This window comes from Oncorhynchus gorbuscha, linkage group LG09, assembly GCF_021184085.1.
Source record: "Oncorhynchus gorbuscha isolate QuinsamMale2020 ecotype Even-year linkage group LG09, OgorEven_v1.0, whole genome shotgun sequence".
NCBI classification, from domain to species: Eukaryota; Metazoa; Chordata; class Actinopteri; order Salmoniformes; family Salmonidae; genus Oncorhynchus; species Oncorhynchus gorbuscha.
In genome coordinates this window covers 38877567-38900093 of record NC_060181.1, presented here as the reverse complement: position 1 = coordinate 38900093, position 22527 = coordinate 38877567, and the positions used below count along the sequence as shown (strand labels likewise).

Genomic DNA, 22527 nt, shown 5'->3' with positions numbered 1-22527 from the left:
GGGGAGAGAAATACAGAGACTGGGGTTGGCTAGCTAGACACAGGAAGTAAAGCTAATTTTGAAAATAAACCAGACTGTAACAAAAGCAAATAGCAGTAGCAACAGAAGAATAAATAAACTAAAACAAACATATCAGAGGTGTGTCTATACAAAGAGAAAATTACCCATGAATATAGGCAGTTCAGTCGTTAAAGAATAATACGCATTATTGTAAACAACCTGAGAAAATGTATGACATTTTGAAATATTCAAATTAAGATTGAACAAGAAACCCCAAATAGCTGACAGTGTCAAGCCTAAAAAATACAATGTTTATTACAGTTCACATTTACATGAAGTAAATCATATTTACAAAGGGAGCAGTTTATTGATGTGCCATTTTGTCATTTGAGCTGGTCTATCCCTTAACAGTAAAAAATAAACTGTTCAGGTAAAGTTGTCGATTTCTCCCTGGTCATCTTCAAGAATTAACCCCCCCCCCCCCATTGACTTTAACGTGTGGGAGAAAACACAACAGATAATGAACTCACCCCATAGTACTGTGTGTTCTAACTGAAGGTGTGTGTGACTGGGCGTCACACACAAATGTGTGTGCTGTCAAACTACTCATTATCATTTATTGGATTTAAAAACACACACCGTCAGCTCAATCAATTCAACTAAGGTTACAAAAAAATAAATACTAGTGACTAAAAACAAGGATGTCATTTTTCACAAAGCTAAGAAGTAGGTAAAAGGGGTCGTGTTACAGTTAACATAAAATGGCAGTTGTTCATTTATGGTCCTAAAAACATACTTTTAGTATTTTTTTTGTATTATACTACAAAAGCCAAAATAATACAAACAATATTCAAATATCAACGATGGATCCATTTGAAAAGTGGGATACAACAAATAACGAAACTCATTAGCACAGCCCTGACTCACACACATTTTCCCTCCAAAACCAAAGAATGTCTTTGCCCACAAAAACATTCTTACCTTTTCTTTCTCCCCCTAACATTTGCTGCGTGTTGGATCTTGTCGTTGCTCTTTTGACATGAAGCTCTTACGAGCAGATCTTGCAGATGTAAGAAAAAAAATATATATTTATTTTTTAATTTTTTAAAAGCTACCCTTGGGATCAAGCAGAGGTGGTAACGTCAGATTTATGAACCTGTGTCCGTCAGTTGTTTGAAAGTTTCAGACGATATTTGCCCATTCGCCTTGATGTTGTGATCAGTGAGGAGTGACCAAGTGACTCAGCCATACAATCTTCTACATTATATTGCCCCCACTAAATCCTCCTCCAGTTTCGCAAAGCTGAAAGGATCATTCGTTACGGACAGGGCACCACCATCGCTCAAGTCTATGCATTTAATTTCCTAAGGAATATGTGGAGAAATTGATGTAAGCGATGACATTCCTCAGTTTTGCGAAGGAGTTCAGCATCCCAGGGAGTGGTTAGAAGCTCTTTACCTTAGCCAATGGGCTGGATGGAGAGGAGGGAAGGTGTGTGAAGGAATATAAGTCCATACAGACAGATAGATGTTAGATGGGATAGATGCGTTGGAGTTTTCCCGGTCCAATCCAAGCACAAGGACCCAGAGTCCCAGACACACCACCATTTTCAAAGGAGATGACCAGCTCCTAGGGAGGGATGTTGTGACCCCTGTGGTTATGTGGGCTTTGTGATGAAACGTTTGTATTGCTGGACCGACTTGGGGGAGGTCTCCACCTTGATTGGTCTTCCAGACTGCAGCGATGGATCTTGAGGGGAATAATTGGCTGATTCTTTGGGTTGATAGCTCCTGTGAGCAAGAAGAAAGGAGTCACATGACTTATAGTTTATCACTAAGAACACTGTAGTAAAAAAAGAACAACATCTGAAGTTAAATGACTTTTTTTCTCCCATCATCCCTCATCTGAAAGTCTTTCACTCTTAGGTGAACATTGGCAATAGTCAGGCTATACAGTATCTACTGGATTTTGTTCTACTTCAACTCCCAAAATGCTAATAGCCCAAATGAGGATCTTTGCCTTTCTTGTTCATTCAGACGAAAGAAGCACACAGATTTTCGGTAGCTATGCCAGAATCGGACTTGGTGCCCACTCCCTACAGTATGTGTAAAGTCAACATTCTTATCTGAAAGGCAGAGGCCTTTCAGGTCAGATTTGTGTGATAGGGAGTGGCACCATAGAATGGCAGCTGTAACTTCGGACGCAATGCAATAAGAATGTCATCAACAAGGATATGTTTGTCCCAGGCTCTAGAGACAGCCTTGATAACTGCTGTTTACAACAGAGGACAATGCCAGCTTGCGTCGCCTGACAAGGGAACGCAAACAACTTGAGGATAGTATGGAGTTATCACAGAGCAACTTACCAGCTTTCCTCGGGGATCTCTTCTAGTACGGCGACTCGATCCTGAAACAGAACGTGAAAGAAAATAGTGGCGATTAGTGGAACGATGACCTCGCGTTGAAGGGATTTGAGGAAACATAAACGCCTCACTGTTGTGGGGATGATAACTTTGCTTTGACATCCCGAATGACTTGATTTTAGGTCATATACCCACATGGAAGCGACAAATATAGACAGGCAGCTATCATTTCAAAGGAATTGTGTCTCCTCATTTCTTTGATGGAATGTCCATAGGTAGCTCTTTTACACTTTTAACCCATATACGGGTTGAAAATGGCAGATTTTGACACTGATATGCACCTAAATTGGAATGCAGTGGCTGTACAGTAACTGCGATTCAGTGTCTTAGACCGCTGCGCCACTCGGGAGGCCTTTCTTAATTGTCAACGTTTATCATCACAATGCTTAAAATGTACAGTTACAAGATGACATGGCATCATACGCTGGCTGTTCTGAACAGAATGGGCCTGTTTGTTGTGTTGAAGAAATTTGGCAGGGAACACGCATCCGAATGCCCTCATGGCTCTATTCTATGCCTACCAACCTTACGATCTGCTTCTCTGAATTGCCTTGTGAAAGCCTAACGCTACAACATCGTATTTTGTAACTTAGCTAGCCATGGGGGCAATAGAGCACGCTTTCAAATGATGCCTACCTGATCAGATTGCGATTTTATAATGGACTGTTTTTGGAATGTGTAAACACCAACAGTAATTGTGTGATGGTGGGGATGCGGGGCAGTGTTCCAAACAAAACAACTACAAGTCTGCTTGCTCTGGTTCCTCAACAGTACAGCTAGGAGAGTTCAAAATAGCACCTTATACTGCCTTACCTAGCAAAAGAGCAGTAACTGCACATTTGGTCAAAAATGAGTTATTTACATTTGTTATACATTAAATATATGCCTTATCATGTAGACAAATATCATATCCTGCCTCCATTGTGTTGTGTTATGGAGAAAATGGGGGTTCGTGTTTGCAGTAACTGGAAAAAAGGCACAAACTGCCATCACCCACATCAGTTACTGCCTTTTACCTTGGTTTCACTGAGCTTTTTTGCTGCATTGTCTACGGTTTATCTTGGTATTATTTATTGTTCTTTGCTGACACAACTATATGACACTGACAGCCTCAAAATAAATACAAATAAATATGTTAACACAAGTTTGTGTAAAAAAAAAAATTGTAATGGAAACATATTGCAGTGGGTGTACCAAGCCGTCTAGGGTCAAAGGTCATGCCAGAGGTCAGGGTCCAATATTAATTTAAAAAATAACCACAAAGTAAGACAGATAACCACACCTCCAATGATCTGCCTACAATTCATTTGGCTGGACAATAAAACAACTTTGAAGTAATTTTTCTCAATTTCACCCTATGAGCAGTTACTGCTATTTGCTTGGTAGGGCAGTATAGTTAAATACTCTTCTTTGAGTCATAAAAGTGCATTGACATTGCTTGGGAACTGTGCACACTTTGGAGAGGTGTGTAGCCACTTGGAGACGCCAGTTAGACTTCAAACAATTTTCTTCTTTTTTTTGTCTTATGTTGCACCTACACCAAATTTTTTCCCATTTATATTCTTATCATGTTACTGAATATATCCAGAGTATTTTTAGATTTCGATAACAACAAATGCGGCGAAAAGTAGAGTTAATGTAAAATGCACATAAAATCAACAGTGTAATCTTTGGATTCAATCTTATGTTTAATGAACTGTTTTGTCCTCACCTATAGTTGAATCATTTTCCCATAATCTCCAAATGGTTTCCTTTCAGTGGATACCATGGTTATTTTTTTCATATTCCTTCTGTAAGAAACATTTCTATTTACGTCTATCCATATACGCCAATTCCCACAAGTGTAAAGGGTTAATGAACAGACCCTAATGCCCTGACGAACACGAGCAGTGTTGGTAGATCTTGTAACCTTTTTAATGCTGGGATCTCATCTCAGAAAGCATCTGATCATTTAGCCTAGTTGTACGCCATTGATAAGAGCAGTAGACGACAACACAGGAAGAGGACGACTCAATAACGACAATATCAACTACGGGTACTTGGCAGTCCTCACTTTGATCCTGCAGATGTGCCCGTGTGCCAGTACTATGGCTGAATTACGGCACGTCTTCACAGAAATAGGATTATGTCCGTGTGGAATGGCCCTCAGGACAAACCGGATGGAGGAAACTGTCCTCTCTTACCTGCCACTGTGACTTAAAAAGAGGAAACCAAGTGGAAGAGAGGTTTGTAGAGGAAGAATGTTAGAAAGAGTGACAGACGGCAAAAGACAGATGAGGCGAGAAGAAGAGGGAGATGGACAGAAAGAGAGAGAGAGAGAGAGAGAGAGAGAGACCTGTGCAGACACGACGGTGACATTCCAATCCTACTCTCAACTCATCATCTCCCCCCAGTGACTATCCTGGAATTAACCATTTCCACTTGTGGACAATAAAGAAGAGCATATCTTCCCCATATCTAATCCTTGTTCCACTGACTATGTCCACCTCTCCAGTCCGTCAGAAATGAGGAGAGAGGCTTAAGCTCGGCTGGAAGGGTCCATTCCACTGCTCAGGGGCACCACGCCCAGACAGCTTGCCATCTTAAGAGGATTCAGAGAGGAGCGAAAAGTGGCAGACTCCGCTGTTGAGATGGAATCTTCCTCTCCTGAGTGTGAGGCGAGAGGGAGAGTGTTGGAATGTGGTCCGACTGTTTTCAAAATACTGAAACCCACAGCGTTGATCCAGGCTGACAAGGCCAGGCAGAATGAGTAGAAAGAGCCAGGATAAACACACGCAGATCTTGCTAACACTTATCTCCTGTATACATGTCGTCATGGTATTGATCTAGCCAATATCAACAGAATCATATCTTAGTTGCTTAAATCACTTGGATACTCTGTAAATGTGTCCAGTAAGGTATATCAGAACATGGTTAAACAGATTCAGTGTATACCTGAGACAGACATTTATAGGCTCAACCAGGTGGAAAAAAAATCTGCTCACTATAAAGAGAGTGACCTTTACCAGAAACCTACAATGTCGGCACCTGTAATCGCTAATCGCCATTTTACATAGGGGCCTGGCCTGCTGTGCAGCCACTTATCACACTAATCAGGGAACAGTATCTGCCTTTGCACCCACCAGTCCCTCTCCCAATTAAACAAGTATGCAGCTGTGTGTGAACCCAGTTGTGCACACAGGGCGGTCTAAACCTGACCAACCAGGTATCTGCTTTCAACAACATACTGCATTCCCCTTGTTCACTGGCTGTCAGCTTGTTAGTTCTCTGGTAGGAAGAAATGTGTGTCATGCTGGTTGGTTATCTGCGGGCTCATCTTCCTGTCTGGATGAAGGTGGTTGGGTTCACATTTGCATCAGAAATCCTTGTAACTTTATTTCCCTTTTCCTTGTTTTAACATAGCGTCACTTCCTGTTGAATGTGGAACGAGGAAGAGCTCGATTTTGTTTGTTTGAAAAGTGTGTTTGAAAGTGTATTGGAAAGTTCGTGGTAGCTAGCTTCTTAGTTTGAATCCCGCGACGCAGTTGGCATCAGTTGCTGGGACTGCTTGTCTCTTTCCAGTGACCCTGCCAACCAAGGACGGGTCTGAGGAGCTATTTGGCGTCGCTGCTAGCCTAGCTGCTAGCTAGTGGGCTTTCTTGAACGCAGCCCGCAACGCGGTTTTGTGGCTGTCTAGATCCCCTCTGTGTGTTGTTTTCAATCTTCCCTGTGACCTGCCCTGTCTGGAACAGCGAGGAGTAACAACGTAACCTACGTTGCCATGACAAAGACCAAAGCCGGGGGGAGTACCGTTGAGGATAGCAGTGTCTCTCTATCACATGTAAAGGGTCTTTAAAACGAACAAAAAAAGACCTACAAGCAGTTATTACAACAACAGCAAAATAGCTTCAAGTGTTTTGTCCAAATACTTGTGGATTCTACGAATAAAAGAATGGACGACCTGACCAGAGAGGTCCAGGACCTGAAGAACAGTTTGCAGTTCTCCCAGGGTCAGCACGATGAGTTGAAACAGGAGAACGGCAAGATGACAGCAATCTGTAAGTCACTGAGAGAGGACATCAGTTCTGTATGTGAATCCATGACAGATAAAGCAGACTTGTCTCGAGGGACAATCAAGGCGGAACAAAATGGTTGTGGACGGAATTGCAGAATTTTCACATGAGACCTGGACAGAGTCTGAGGACAAAGTGAGGGAAATGATACGTGACAAATTGAGGATGGACCACAGGAAGATTGAGGTGGAGCGTGCCCACAGGACTGGAAAACCTACCACCGGCCCAGGTGACAGGCCCAAGCCGATAGTGGTCAAGTTCCTGAGGTTCAAGGACAAGGAAGCTGTTCTGGAAAGAGCCAAGAACTTGAGAGGAACGTAGAGCTTCCTCAACAAGGACTATCCTGAAGCTGTGCGCCAGAAGTGGAAAGAACTGATCCCAGCCATGAAAGCTGCCAGAGAACGTGGGGACATTGCTTAGATCCTTTATGACAGGCTCATTGTCCACCCTCCCTCCCAGAAGCCTGGAAGGGATGAGAGAGCCAAGCCTATGGGTTCGTAGCTTCAACTCCGCAGTACACACACACACCTACTGATTAATGGACTGCTGAATGTATATTTTTTGTCTTGCTTTGTTTGCTCTTTTCAGTATTATGTCTATCTCTGATAAGCTACACAGGAAAGGGCTGAAAATAGCCCATATTAATATATTTAGCCTTAGAAATAAGGTTAATGATATCAATAACTTGCTAACATCAGATAACATTCATATATTAGCCATTTCTGAGACTCACATAGATAATTAATTTGATGATACATCAGTAGCATAACAAGGATATAACCTCTATAGAAGAGACAGAAATGCTTATGGGGGAGGTGTTGCTGTATATATTCAGAGCCATATCCCTGTAATGCTAAGAGAAGATCTTATGTCAAGTGTTATTGAAGTGTTGTGGTTGCAGGTTCTCTTGGCACATGTAAATCCTTTTTCTTTTGGTGTGTTGCTATAGGCCACCAAGTGCTAACAGTCAGTATCTAAATAATATATGTGAAATGCTTGATAGTGTATGTGATGTAAACAGAGAGGTCTACTTTCTTGGGGACATGAATATTGACTGGTTTTCATCAAGCTGTCTGCTCAAGAGGAAGCTCCTTACTGTAACCAGTGTCCGTAATCTGGTTCAGGTTATTAATTTCTTGGTGACAGGGGGGCAGTATTGAGGAGCTTGGATTAATAAGGTGCCCAGAGTAAACTGCCTGCCACCAGATGCTAATATATGCATATTATTAGTAGTAGTTGAGTTGAGTTTCTAAACTGTTTGAATGATGTCTGTGAGTATAACAGAACTCATATGGCAGGCGAAAACCTGAGAAAAATCCAACCCGGAAGTGGGAAATCTGAGGTTTGTAGTTTTGCAACTCTTTGCCATTTCAATATACGGTGTAAATGGGGTCATATTGCACTTCCTAAGGCTTCCAGTCTTTAGAACTTTGTTTCAGGCTTCTACTATGAAGGGGGAGGGAATGAGGGGGGATTGAGCCAGGTGTCTGGCAGAGTGCCACAGGCTAGTGACATGCGGTCATGAGAGAGTTAGATCTCGTTCCATTGCTTTTCTATAGACAATGGAATTCTCCGGTTGGAACATTATTGACGATTTATGATAAAAACATCGTAAAGATTGATTCTATACTTAGTTTGACAAGTTTCCACGACCTGTAATATAACTTTTTGAACTTTTCGTCCGACGTTCGGCTGGACCTGAACGCGCGTTTGGATTTGTTTACCAAACGCCCTAACAAAAGAAGCTATTTGGATATAAATTATGAACTTTGTCGAACAAATCAAACATGTATTGTAGAACTGGGATTCCTGGGAGTGCATTCTGATGAAGATCCTCAAAGGTAAGTGAATGTTTATAATGCCATTTCTTTCTGACGAATGATGACTACACAGTGTGGCGGATAACTTTTTGGCTGATTTGTTGTCTGAACGCTGTACTCAGATTATTGCATGGTTTGCTTTTTCGTAATTTTTTTTAAAATCTGACACAGCGGTTGCAGTAAGGAGAAGTATATCTCTAATTCCATGTATAACACTTGTATTTTCGTCAACATTTATAATGAGTATTTCTGTAAATTGATGTGACTCTGCACAATGACCGCATGTTTTAGAACTACTGAGCATAACGCTCCAATGTAAATGAGATTTTTAAATATAAATATGCACTTTAGCGAACAAAACATACATGTATTGTGTAACATGAATTCCTATGAGTGTCATCTGATGAACATCAAAGGTTAGTGATTAATTTGAACTCTATTTGTATTTTTTGTGACTCCTCTCTTTGGCTGGAAAAATGGCTGTGTTTTTCTGTGACTTGGTGGTGACCTAACAATCGTTTGTGGTGCTTTCGCTGTAATGCCTTTTTGAAATCAGACACTGTGGCTGGATTAACGAGAATTTTATCTTTAAAATGGTATAACATACTTGTATGCTTGAGGAATTTTAATTATGATTGAGGAATTTTAATTATGAGATTTTTGTTGTTTTGAATTTGGTGCCCTGCACTTTCACTGGCTGTTGGCGAGGTGGGATGCTACCGTCCCACATATCCCAGAGAGGTTAATCAACCTACCAAGGTGTTTACAAACACTACAGGGACAAGATTATCCACATGTTTCGATTACATTTTTACTAATACTGTAGAACTTTGTTCTAAAGCTGTATCCGTACCCATTGGATGCAGTGATCACAATATAGTGGCTATATCCAGGAAAGCCAAAGTTCCAAAAGCTGGGCCTAAAATAGGTACAGTGGGGCAAAAAAGTATTTAGTCAGCCACCAATTGTGCAGAAAAACAGCCCCAAAGCATGATGTTTCCACCCGCATGATTCACAGTAGGTATGGTGTTATTTGGATGCAACTCAGCATTCTTTGTTCTCCAAACACGACGAGTTGAGTTTTTACCAAAAGTTATATTTTGGTTTCATCTGACCATATGACATTCTCCCAATCTTCTTCTGGATCAGTCAAATGCTCTCTATCAAACTTCAGACAGGCCTGGACATGTATCCCCCTGCTTAAGCCAGTACGTCTGGCACTGCAGTATTTGAGTCCCTGGCGGCATAGTGTGTTACTGATGGTAGGCTTTGTTAATTTGGTCCCAGCTCTCTGCAGGTCATTCACTGTCAATGTCCCCCCGTGTGGTTCTTGGATTTGTGCTCACCGTCCTTGTGATCATTTTGACTCCACGGGGTGAGATCTTGCATGGAGCCCCAGATCGAGGGAGATTATCAGTGGTCTTGTATGTCTTCCATTTCCTAATAATTGCTCCCACAGTTGATTTCTTCAAACCAAGCTGCTTACCTATTGAAGATTCAGTCTTCCCAGCCTGGTGCAGGCCTACAATGTGATTTTCTGTTTTTTTTCTAATTTTGTCATAGTTGAAGTGTACCTATGAAGAAATGTACAGGCCTCTCTCATATTCTTAAGTGGGAGAACTTGCACAATTGGTGGCTGACTAAATACTTTTTTGCCCCACTGTATATAGTCTTAATTAATTCCTACTAAGATTTGTGTTTATTGGGTGTATGTTGTGTAATTTGTTAGATAGTGCAGTAATATATAACAAGTAATGTCAGAGCTAGAAGCACAAGCATTTCGCTACACCCGCAATAACATCTGCCAATCATGTGTATGTGACCAATACAATTTTATTTGATTTTACTAATATAGTGATTTTGTCAGACGGCATAAGCAGCTGCTCTATAGAGATCAGATGATGACTTGGAATTAAATAATAAAGTTATTAAATAAAACAAATGTAATATACACAACAAGTGAAATATTTTATTAAAGTGATAAATGTTGGTTAATAAGTGATAAGCAGTAAGGGGCAGTCACTACCATCACGGGACTTTTATTCATAGTTGAATTCTGTGTTGTTACAACATTCAACTCACATATTGCATTTAATGTTTTTTTTTAATTACTGAAAACCGGGATTATTTTTTAATAATTGAGCAGAAACCGAACCGATCACAAAAAGCTAAAATTGCTCAGCACTACTGCTCTGCTGACAACACTTTTATTCGTGAGGAAGGGGTGAGGAATGAGAATGTGAACACGTACTCCAACAAGCTGGAGATTCAATGACAAATAAGGGTTTTGAGCAAAGACACCTGTGGTATATTTCTCCTTTTCTGGTTTGTTCAGAACGCCCATGACCCGAAAGTCTTAAAACATTTTTTTTTTAATTCAGTTGCCAAACGCTGGAATGTTGGGAGGAATGTCAGCCCGTGTCTGCTTTATCTCTCTTTGCTCTGTCCAATAAAATCAGTACCTTTATCTGTGTGGACACATATGAAAATCTACAAAGAGTTTGCTGAAACAGGGCTTGGGAGTGCAGAGAGTTTGGATGCTACGAACAGAGTGAAGATACTGTACTTGGTAACAATCAGGCGCACAAGTTCTAGGAGGCCAAAGAATGAGAGAAGTGAAAGCGAGGACTGTAGACCCACAGGAATGGTATTTAGAGACGATGACAGATTGTGTATCAATACACACAGCAGCTGTGTCTGCCAGAGCCGTACCGGCTTCTATGGAATAGCGTGGACCAAAAGTAGAACCAAGGGTACTCACGGTGTTTTTTTCCGTCTCATGTAGCGAACTCCTACGATGATGAGCACCAGGGCGATAAGCACGCCGATGACGATCCCAGCGATCTGCCCACCAGTCAGACCATCATCCGGTGTTCCCTCCTCTGCGGAATCCCAAGAACAAAGCCATTTCAAATCAAATCTAATCAAATTTGATTTGTCACATACACATGGTTAGCAGATGTTAATGCGAGTGTAGCGAAATGCTTGTGCTTCTAGTTCCGACAATGCAGTGATAACCAACAAGTAATCTTACTAACAATTCCAAAACTACTGTCTTATACACAGTGTAAGGGGATAAAGAATATGTACATAAGGATATATGAATGAGTGATGGTACAGAGCAGCATTTATCATCATCATCATCATAAGAACATCTCAAAGTACTGCAACGGCTTCATACGAGATAAACGTGGACAGTGCTACATGATTTGTAAGTAGAATATCCTTATAACAAACAGTTAGGGTGAGAAGACATCCTGAGAGCCATGGTGCTAAATGGTTGAGTACTACTACAGCCTCCACAATCAAACCTTTGACGGACAGCTTGTGGGCAACGGAGGTGCTCAGCCCGGTGACGGCGTTGCTGGCTTCACAGGTGTAAATTCCACTGTTCGTGGCCACAGCGGCATCGATGCCGTACTCGGCTGTCATCACGCCGGTCAGCGTCCCATTGAACTTCCAGGTGTAGGTGGCAGCAGGGAGAGAGACCGCGGCGCACTTCAGCATGACAGGCTCTGTCACCTTTACAGAATTGACCCCCTTCACGGACACAGTCTCAGGACCAACTGTGACATGGAAAGGATCATTTTAGCTTTATGCTTGAAATTCCCCTGGATTTGGTCATTCTGACCTAAATAATACTACACTGTAGCATACAGACAATTTATCATGGATTTAGGTGAAATACAAAGCTTTTCTTTTTGGATACTGTAACATTTATGAACAAAGTAACAGTAGAATATAACGTTAACTTTGTTTAACTTTGATGGCCAGGGTTGCGATTGGTGTTAAGGGTCAGTGAAGAGGTCAGAAGGCCCTCATACTCACAACTGATCACTATCTTGATGCTGACAGAGTCTGTGCTCACAGCATTGGTCAGCTTGCACTGGTACTCCCCACTGTCCTCCTTCTGCACTGGCTTGATCGTGATCGAGCTCTTGTCTGCCGAGACCACAACCCTGTTGCTAGGAGACAGTGCCGCGCCATTCTTCAGCCACACTCGGGCGTCGGCGGTGCCGGTGGTTGCCTGGCAGCTCAGGTTGGCCGTGCTGTTACCTGCAACAAGCGTTCCATTGGGGCCTGTGATCTTAGCGCCGGATATGGCCTCTACAAACACAGAGGACAAATAGAGTTAGGGTTTACACAGACAAGATGATAACTCTGAAAGACAGCTGGTTTCACTTACAACTACCAGATTTCAGAGTACTAAAGTATTTACAACGTAAACACGACATGAAGCTTGAGGAACGATTCATTAGATTTCAGTTGAATGGATTGGATGATGTCTACTAAATAAAAAAACCATTGTACTTTCATTATACCTTAATGACATTACATCTAACTAACCACTGGGCAGACACTGGTTGAATCAACGTTGTTTCCACATCATTTCAATGAAATAACGTTGAACTAACGTGGAATATACGTTGAATTGACATTTGTGGCCAATGGGTAGCTACTATATCACTGTCCAGCTTATTTCAGGCCATGTTTCCATAAAATGTGACATCAAATAAAATGTTATTATTTTACAATGAGGTTTTGAATGGGCCGATGTACCAAAAACTTGTCAACAAAGCAAAACCAAATTACCTACATGAATAGATAATGAATAGAATAGATAAGTGGAACTAAAGCCAACCTTGCCTTTTTGTTTTGGACAACATGTGAAACCACTGTCTTGTTTATCTCGATCTCTCCTTTCCCGACTAATGAGTGTTGGAAAACTAATGCCAAGATAACGTTTTTTAAACACAAAGTTCATGGCCCTCAATGGTGACTCACAACTGCCTAAGCAATACTTTGGTCAATAAGTGTCGAGTCAGGCTTGATGGCAAACATTTTCAGAGACAAATTCCTATTTCCTCAGCTTTAGTCAGCCATTAAAAGTCAAATGTGTAACTCTATGATTCATGATAGAATAATTAGACTTATTCACTACTTTTTACCAAGTACATGGGAACATTCATAAAATAACTGAAAGGACTGCTAAATGGGCAACAATCACCCCCCCATTCCCCATCCCCCAATCTCTCTTCCTTCTAGAAAACAACACCCGACACAAGGACTCAAGGCATTTTGAAAGACCATCCCCCAACCAGGCAGGTTTTAGTCACTCACAAAATGGTAGACTGCCTGTCTCCCGTTGTAAACAGTTTCAGTACATGCAGCACATATTTCGCTGGCTTTAAAAAACTACGAGGGAACGTACAAAGTTGACATGATACGAGGTCACTGTGTTTGAGACTTGTACGGCATGCTTCGAAATCATATGAAATTCATTCAGTGTTTGGTGTTATGCCTTCAGGGGCACCAAGCCAGGAAACAGGTTTCAGTCTGTCTGCTCATGGCATCACCTTAAAAAGGATGATACAATCTCTCTGAGGCGGGGTTGGAGGACTAACGGCAAATTCTAAAGGAACTGTGTTAAACGTGGCTGTAACAAACATTCAAATGTAGAAAGGGTTTTAACAACTTCCTTGTAATTAGTAGAACAGTTCAACGAGAACACGTCCGTCTAATAAAATGTAATGAGTAACATCTGAAATACATTTTACATTTTACTGACAAGAACCTGTAGAATACTGCAGCTCAATTTGCCTCTCTAGGTCTCTAACAGTATACTGTCCATGGTCCCCCTTTGTATTCACTAAAGCACCCTTCCTATCCATGTATAAAACCTTGAATTCTCATCGGCTCTTGTGGTTCCACTCCTACTCACCTACTACAGTGAACTTGGCTGTTGTGGATGCCAGGTATCGCAAGGTTTTGGCGTTGCTGGCCATGCAGGAGTAGTTTCCACTCTGTGCCACGGCAACGTTGTCCAGTACCAGCTTGGGGCCCACCACACTGAGCGGGACTCCATTGTGGATCCACTGAAGCACAGCCGCAGGGCTAGACTGGGTTGAGCAGGTCAATGTAATGTTGGAACCCTTCTTTTGGATCTCAGCGGTGGGGGTGATTGTCATGGCGATGTTTTCTGGCCCATCTGCAAATATATTGGAAAATAGTTACGTTCGGGCTGTTGTTAATGGAGGCCTAAGGCTGCAAACCACAATGTAGCAGCTCATAAAATCTTAACAAAAAAAAAGCCGCGAGAGGTCGATCCCCTCCCAGGTGCTCTATTCAGAGGGGCTATGACGAAATGTAGATCTTATCTGAACTGCATTTTCCTGTCGCCCGCATTGTAATGGCCTGATCTGGATGCCTGATTTAGATCCGCCTGCTGCTCACTGTTACAATATAGAAAACGGCTGGCTTGACTTATTCCAAATACAGCACACAAAATAATTGATCTACTGCTCAATATCATATCTAAGTGTTGATAAAACTAGAGCTCGGAATGTTGGTGTGATTTCAGCATAACAGTCAGTCCACAGGGATGGTGTAAACAGAAGAGGGGTGTAGAAACGCCCACCGGGAGTGTACCAAGTCACACAAAGCCTCCTAAGACTCTAGACTAGACTCTAGACTCTAGACTCTTCCTGAACCTTTGAGATTGCCAGGCAGAGACGTGAGTGGAATCAATGGATAAGAATATTAGCCTGGTCCCAGATCTGTTTGTGCTGTCTTTATAACAATGACGAGACAGCACAAACAGATGTCAGACCAGGCTATAAGAACATATGTACTTACAGGTGACAGTGAGGTTGAAGGGGGCACTGTTGTCACTCTCTAGATTGTTGAAGGCCGTGCAGTAGATGGGTCCGACCAGATCCTTCCTGAACACTCCAGCCACGGTCAGCACTGTGGAGTTTGCACTCAAGGTCACATGCTTCCCGTCGGGGACCAGCGGGGTGGTGCCGTTGAGCCACTTGTACGTGAGGAAGGAGCCTTTGGCCGAACAGGTCAAGACCACAGTGCTGTTGAACTCGACCGCTTCGTTCAGGTTGGACGTGATGGTCACGGCGGAGACCGGTTCTGAAGAGGGGAGGCCGGAGATAGAGGAAGGTGAATGGGAGGATGAGGTGACGTGATGGACAAACAGGTCAAGGGGCGTCAGGGTAGCTGTTAAGTCGGTACTTGCGTTTTGAGGTAGAGGGAGGGGAGAGTGGCGGATTAATGAAGCTGTACTCTAAGGCTAAGCAGCGTCATTTGGTAGTAGAAGACAAGGGGGAGGGAGCGAAAGCATTAAACTCTTGAATAGTAAATAACAGGTTGTCAGCAAAGACTTTCTGAATATGTTGTGAACCAGACGATAGACGACGGCTCATTCAATGGTTGTGATGTCGTAGACTAAACTGCATTTTACTGACCCAAAATACACAGGGGTCATTTCAATCTGACCTAATAAAATAGTATATAACCTTTTAGTGGTTTTACACTTTGCAATAACCTGAAAGCCATTTTCTCTAGTTCTGACTCATCATTGCCATCCTTCAAAGCTTTGAGTATGTGGCGCAGCACGTGAACGGGGGCGAATGAAGGACATTACTACTTTACAGGAGAGGCATTTCAAAGTTTTTAAAAATGGTTTTACAACTAAATGCATTTTTTAGGGCAGAAATGCCTTCTTGAACATGTGAACTTTCATACGCCTTCATAACAAACCAGTATACTAACAACAAACCAGTATACTAACAACAAACCAGTATACTAACAACAAACCAGTATACTAACAACAAACCAGTATACTAATAACAATGTTAAATTACGAGCCTAGTTGGTAAGGCATGAAAAAAATATATGTACTTTCCCACTAGCCGTGATTGGTTGAAATAATAGAGGGGCTGGACATGGAGAGGGATGACTTCTGGTCTGCCATGTCACAGGCTGCAATCGAACCAACGAGTGTTTTTTTTAAACTCAAAACAAGACATGGTATCAAGAACGAGATAAAACTATCTGAAATGAGACACCTACGATTCCCCACATGGCAGCTTCTTGTCATTGTCGCTAGCTCTCTGACCGTTCAGAATCACACCATAATTGTTGTGACGTTGTCAGCCAACCGTCTGTAGACGGACAACTGTACCCATTGTGAATTCGTAATGCTGCAATATGTAACTTTTTGGGAGATCTGACCAAATTCACATAGAAATGTGAGTTCTAGATCTGTCATTCTCATTGAAAGCAAGCCTACGAAGCAGTAGATCTATTCCATGTGAGCTCTCTCTCTCTTCCGGTTAAGTTTAGTTGTTGCATATTTTATATTCAGTTTTGTACACCAGCTTCAAACAGCTGAAAATGCTATATTTTTGCTAATGGAAAATATATTTTGCAGTGGTTTAGATGGTACAATGATTCTCTACACTAAACATGCTTGTTTTGTCACATAAACTGAAATTAGGTTAACTATTGAGTTTTTGCAACCAGGAAATAGTGCAGCTTTAAAGATAATGGTGGGGCTAAGGCTTAAGAGGGTGTGAACAATGCTGAATGGGTGTGAACAAAGAACAGCTCTCTGACAACTGTGAAGACTTTGAAAGGCTTTTCCTCAAAACTGGGAATACCAGATTATCAACTTTTAAAGCAGCATAACTTTCCAATAGCTTTCTTCGACTGTAGTGTATGCTATACCATTACGAAGCTCTGTACTTTTATGCAATGTAAAAATAAATAAAACAGATATCAATAACAATAAGCGTGTTCTGTTTTGGTAAAAATCTGAGGGATGGGGGCTGGAGAAATGTAACCATTCAAATTCACAGACATAGCTATGGATGCAAGGACTGACCATCCATGATATCAAAATGAAAATGTCAGCAATGTTCTGCGCCTATATAGTGTTTGACATTTACTTTGTTTACAAACATTGTAGTACAACAAGCTTATATTTTCGATTCTGATGGGGAACGATGGTTAAACTACACCACCGTTCAAAGGTTTGGGGTCACTTAGAAATGTCCTTGTTTTTTTTAAAGAAAAGCACATATTTTAGTCCATTAAAATAACATCAAATTGATCAGAAATACAGTGTAGACATTGTTAATGTTGTAAATGACAATTGTAGCTGGAAACGGCTGATTTCTAATGGAATATTCCAACAGCACGATGTGTTAGCTAATCCAAGTTTCTCATTTTAAAAGACTAATTGATCATTAGAAAACCCTTTTGCAATTGTGCTAGCATAGCTGAAAACTGTTGTTCTGATTAAAGAAACAATAAAAGTGGCCTTCTTTAGACTAGTTGAGTATCTGGAGCGTCAGCATTTGTGGGTTTGATTACATGCTTAAAATGTCCAAAAACAAAAACCTTTCTTCGGAAACTCGTCAGTCTATTCTTGTTCTGAGAAATGAAGGCTATTCCATGTGAGAAACTGCCAAGAAACTGAATATCTCTGTGTACTACTCCCTTCACAGAACAGCGCAAGTAGTGTAAGTAGTGTAAAGTTGTTTTCTTCAAGAATCCTATGCTACATATCATTACTTTATCCAAAAATGTCCTGATTGCCCATTTAATTTGACATACAGTGCATTCAGAAAGTATTCAGACCACTTGACTTTTTCCACATTTTGTTACGTTACAGCCTTATTCTAAAATGTCATTATGGGATATTGTCTGTAGATTCCCTCATCAATCTACAGACAATATCCCATAATGACAAAGCAAAAACAGTTTTTTTAAATGTTTGCAGATTTAAAAACATGAACTGAAATATCACATTTACGTAAGTATTCAGACCCTTGACTCAGTACTTTGTTGAAGAACCTATGGCAGCGATTGCAGCCTTGAGTCTTCTTAGGTATGACGCTACAAGCTTGCCACACCTGTATTTGGGGAGTTTCTCCCATTCTTCTCTGCAGTTCCTCTCACGCTCTGTCACGTTGGATGGGGAGCGTTGCTGCATGGCTATTTTCAGGTCTCTCCAGAGATGTTCGATTGGGTTCAAGTCCAGGCTGTGGCCGGGCAACTCGAGGACATTCAGAGACTTGTCCAGAATCCACTCCTGCGTTGTCTTGACTGTGTGCTTAGGGTCGTTGTCCTGTTGGAAGGTGAACCTAGTCTGAGGTACAGAGCGCTCTGGAGCAGGTTTTCATTAAGGACTCCCACATTAATCTTCCCCTCGATCCTGAATATTCACCCAGTCCATGCTGCTAACAACATCCCACAGCATGATGCTACTACCACCACGCTTCACCGTAGGGATGGTGCCAGGTTTCCTCCAGATGTGACGCTTGGCATTTTGGCCAAATCTTGGTTTCATCAGACCAGAGAATCTTGTTTCTAGCCACTCTACCATAAAGGCCTGATTGGTGGAGTGCTGGTTGTCCTTCTGGAAGGTTTTCGCATCTCCACAGAAGAACTCTGGAGCTCTGTCAGAGTGATCATTGGATTCTTGGTCACCTCCCTGACCTAGGCTCTTCTCCCCCCGATTGCTCGATTTGGCTGGGTGGCTCAAGGAAGAGTCTCGGTGGTTCCAAACTTTTTCCATTTAAGAATGATGGAGTCCACTATGTTCTTGAGGACCTTCAATGCTGCAGACATTTTTTGGTACCCTTCCCCAGATACGTGCCTTGACACAATCCTGTCTCGGAGCTCTGTGCACAATTCCTTCAACCTCATGGCTTGGATTTTGCTCTGACATGCACTGTCAACTGTGGAACCTTATATAGACAGGTGTGTGCCTTTCGAAAATCATGTCCAAGCATTTGAAATGACCACAGGTGGACTACAATCAAGTTGTAGAAACATCAAGGATGATCAATGGAAACAGGATGCACCTGAGCTCAATTTCGAGTCTCATAGCAAAGGATCTGAATACTTATGTAAAGATGGTATTTCTGTTTTTTTTAAACCTGTTTGTGCTTTGTCATTATGGGATATTGTGTGTAGATTGACTAGGACATTTTTTTATTTAATCTATTTTAGAATAAGGCTGTAACGTAACAAAATGTGGAAAAAGTCGAGGGGTCTGAATACTTTCCGAATGCACTGTAAAGGGAAATTGCATCACATAGGCTGTGTCTAGCTGAGATATGGCAAAACTGATTTGTGATCCTGGCATAAGCATCAATCCAGGAAATGTCTTGTGACACCACACACACACACTCTCTGTTTCCTAGCTCTGTAGCAGGTAGCCTAGTGGTTAAGAGTGTTGGGCCAATAACTGAAAGGTTGCTGGTTTGAATGCCCGAGCTGACTAGGGTGAAACACCTTTTGATGTGCCCTTGAGCAAAGCACTTAACTCGAATTGCTCCTGTAAATTGCTCTGGATAAGTGCGTTTGCTAAATGACTAAAAATGAGCTCTGAATGCTGAATGGCTGACAGCCGTGGTATGTCAGCAGAAGGGTTGCAAGATCGAAGGTAAAAATCTGTCGTTCTGCCCATGAACAAGGCAGTTAACCCACTGTTCCTAGGCCGTCATTGAAGATAAGAATTTTTCTTAATTAACTGACTTGCCTACTTAAATAAAGGTAAAATGAAAATTTAAAAAGTCAGACCATCTACCACGGGTATGACAAAACATGTATTTTTACTGCTCTAATCACATTGGTAACCAGTTTATAATAGCAATAAGGCACCTCGGGGGTTTATGGTAGACGCAACGTCGTGGTTAAGAACAACCCTCTTTTCCAAGCTAAAGGGCCACGCCCTTAAGATGGATATAAATCCCTGAGTCTTAAGCATCTTTTCAGGTTATTTCTCACTTTGATAGTTTTTGCCTTTTGACATTAACCATTTATTTTGGTACTCGTTTAAAATATGTTTTAGGCCATTATACATCAAAATGTATTTGTGGGGAGGGGCATACCTATTATCCAGGTAGGGCCTACTTGGGAATAAATAGAAATAGACGAAAACAGTTGGTTGTAAATAACAATAAAGTTGATTTTGGAAAACAAAATGCGTAGGCTACTTCGGGTATTTTACGCATTCAATGAACGTTTTACGCATGCTTGCAATCAACGACTTTCTGTACTCACCTAGAACTTTGAGCAACGTCGCACCTGTGCGCTGTACTGCAGTACTAGTGACCATAGTCACTGCATAGTCTCCGCCATCCTTTGCCGTCAAGGATGCCAGATTTAATACGCCGGTGGATGAATTCAGTGACACTCTTCCTGCGTAACCAGCGCCAACTGTCTCTCCTTTGGGCGCAGAAGTGACAACAGGTACAAGTCCACTACCACCGTTGAAATTCCAAGATACTGTGATAAAGTTGCCAACATCTGTGGGGATGATAATGGGTTTGAACGTGACGCTCTTTCCCTGTACTCCCTCCAAGGGCCCGGCTGGCAGTACGCTCTGCCCGTTGCAGCATCCTGAGAGAAACCGGTTTGAATGCAGGTGTTCACTTCAACATACAAGTGTGTGATAGACATCAAGACAGGAGCAAGCTATTCGCAATGGACTAGCGAACAGTTATAAATTAGGTTAGCCTATTATTGGTCTGAAAAAGGCATTATACTAGAACGGCAATGCACCTCCTGATGCGCCAACAAAAAACAAACCCAGCCAACACATCTCAAAGTATTTTTGTATTCACTAGTAAATGTAGGCCTAACAATAATGAATATATTCATTCATCTTACCAACAGCTGACAGCAAAATGACAAGCGACCTCAAATTAACCAAATCCATCCCAGATGTCTGGAACCCTTCTTGCGACAGAGAATAATGCGGGCTCACCTGTCGCTTTTACGAACTGAATGAGTACTCACTTCCTTACGGGTACACACCCAGTAATGGTGTCGACATCAGAAAACCCGCCTCTTTGAATGGATTTATACCCTTTACATACCACACTCTACTTTGACGTACTACAAACTATTATTACCACTAAGAATGAACCAATCAAATAAATTATAATGTCTAGTTGAATGCCCAAAATATGTCAAATAGCCGAACAATGTATGCCAAGTCATCATATACGCTCATAGAGGCTACTATTACTGTAAGTTTAGCAATTCAACCATTAAGTAAATCTAAATACAATGTATTGCCTGAAAAATAGGAATTACTATAGCTTTCCACGTGGCAAACAAAGACCAAAAATACATGTATTATTTCAAAAGATATTCACCCGATACCCTAAAAAGCTTTGTAGGCAAGTCTACTGCAATTGTTTTAGGTAAATGTTGATTTTGCCATCTGCCTTGACAGTGCTGACACCCAGTGGAATATACCAGACAAGGTTTCAGCTTGATGGTTCAGTTGTACACGAGGCAAAATGTCTAGGCCTGGAATTTCCAGGAGGCAGAATATCAGACAGGAATAAAGAAATATATTCTGGACAATAAAGTATCCATTCTATTCTACTGTACAGGGTACATCGTTGAGGTCTCTCATGACCCTGTATAGATGTGCGAGTCCAGTGCACCACATCCTGTGTAACAGACCACCAACACCACAGCTCGAGACAGCAGGAACTGGAATCTTCCATGTACATTCATATGAGTTGCGTTACACTAACCTGACAATCTGGGAAATGTCTCATTAAAGAAATGTCTCATTAAAGTTATTACAATTTGGGAAATGTCTCATGTGACTTAAAGGGGCAATCTGCAGTTGCTACGTACATGTTGGGACCAAATTAATGATAAGTCCCCATTTATTCTTGAAGAATATAACGCATAAATGCCTCATGAGTTTACCTCAACTGTCGTACCACATCAGAACTCCAAAATACAAGCTTGTTTCACAATGTTTGTAAACAAAGTAAGTGTAAACAAACACTGTATAGCCTCAAGACATGGTTAAAACTATCATTTTGATATCATGGATGGTCAGTCCTTGCATCCGTAGCCCTGTCTATGCATTTGAGAATGGTTATATTTCTCCAGCCCCCATCCCTCAGATTTTTCCTGAAACAGTACACATTGTTATTGTTTCAACTGCAGGTTGCCCCTTTAATTAAAGAGTCAGATGAATAAAGAACACATTGGCATTTTCCTGTTTGCCTTTATACCTTGACTATACTGACACACAGTAGCAGAGGTTAGCATAACATACTCCAGTGTGGAGTGGCTGCATTACACTGTTAGCTGATCCTGTGTCAGATTAGTGATAACCTCATACTGTGTGAGGTTGTGACTGTGGTAAAAGAAGCTGAAGGTTGGCATGGGGATGTTATACAGTGAAAATCTATCAAATCTTTCTATCCCAAATAAAAATATGTTTGCACACAAAAACAGACATAAAGCAAGACATAGTAGTTTTTCTATAGTTAATATTTATTTTAAATACCTTTGTGTCTATGTTCTAAATACTTCATAATACAGTTGGTACATAGAAAATACTTTTAGTAAGCACTGTAGTAATGTAGTACAATAGTTCTGTTACAGTCTA

At 41.4% G+C, this 22527-nt stretch overlaps 1 protein-coding gene across 1 annotated transcript; it reads right to left on the bottom strand.

Annotated features, from left to right (window-relative positions):
* Positions 1-278: 278 nt before the first annotated feature.
* Positions 279-20933, bottom strand: LOC124043558 (carcinoembryonic antigen-related cell adhesion molecule 1-like). The gene is made up of 9 exons (XM_046362265.1): positions 20772-20933; positions 20163-20501; positions 14931-15215; positions 14017-14283; positions 12123-12401; positions 11606-11860; positions 11056-11176; positions 2366-2406; positions 279-1790 (listed from the first exon to the last, which is right to left on the bottom strand). Exons 1-8 carry the CDS (start codon positions 20818-20820, stop codon positions 2388-2390), a joined length of 1614 nt encoding a protein of 537 aa, XP_046218221.1. The 5' UTR covers positions 20821-20933; the 3' UTR covers positions 279-1790; positions 2366-2387.
* Positions 20934-22527: the final 1594 nt, after the last annotated feature.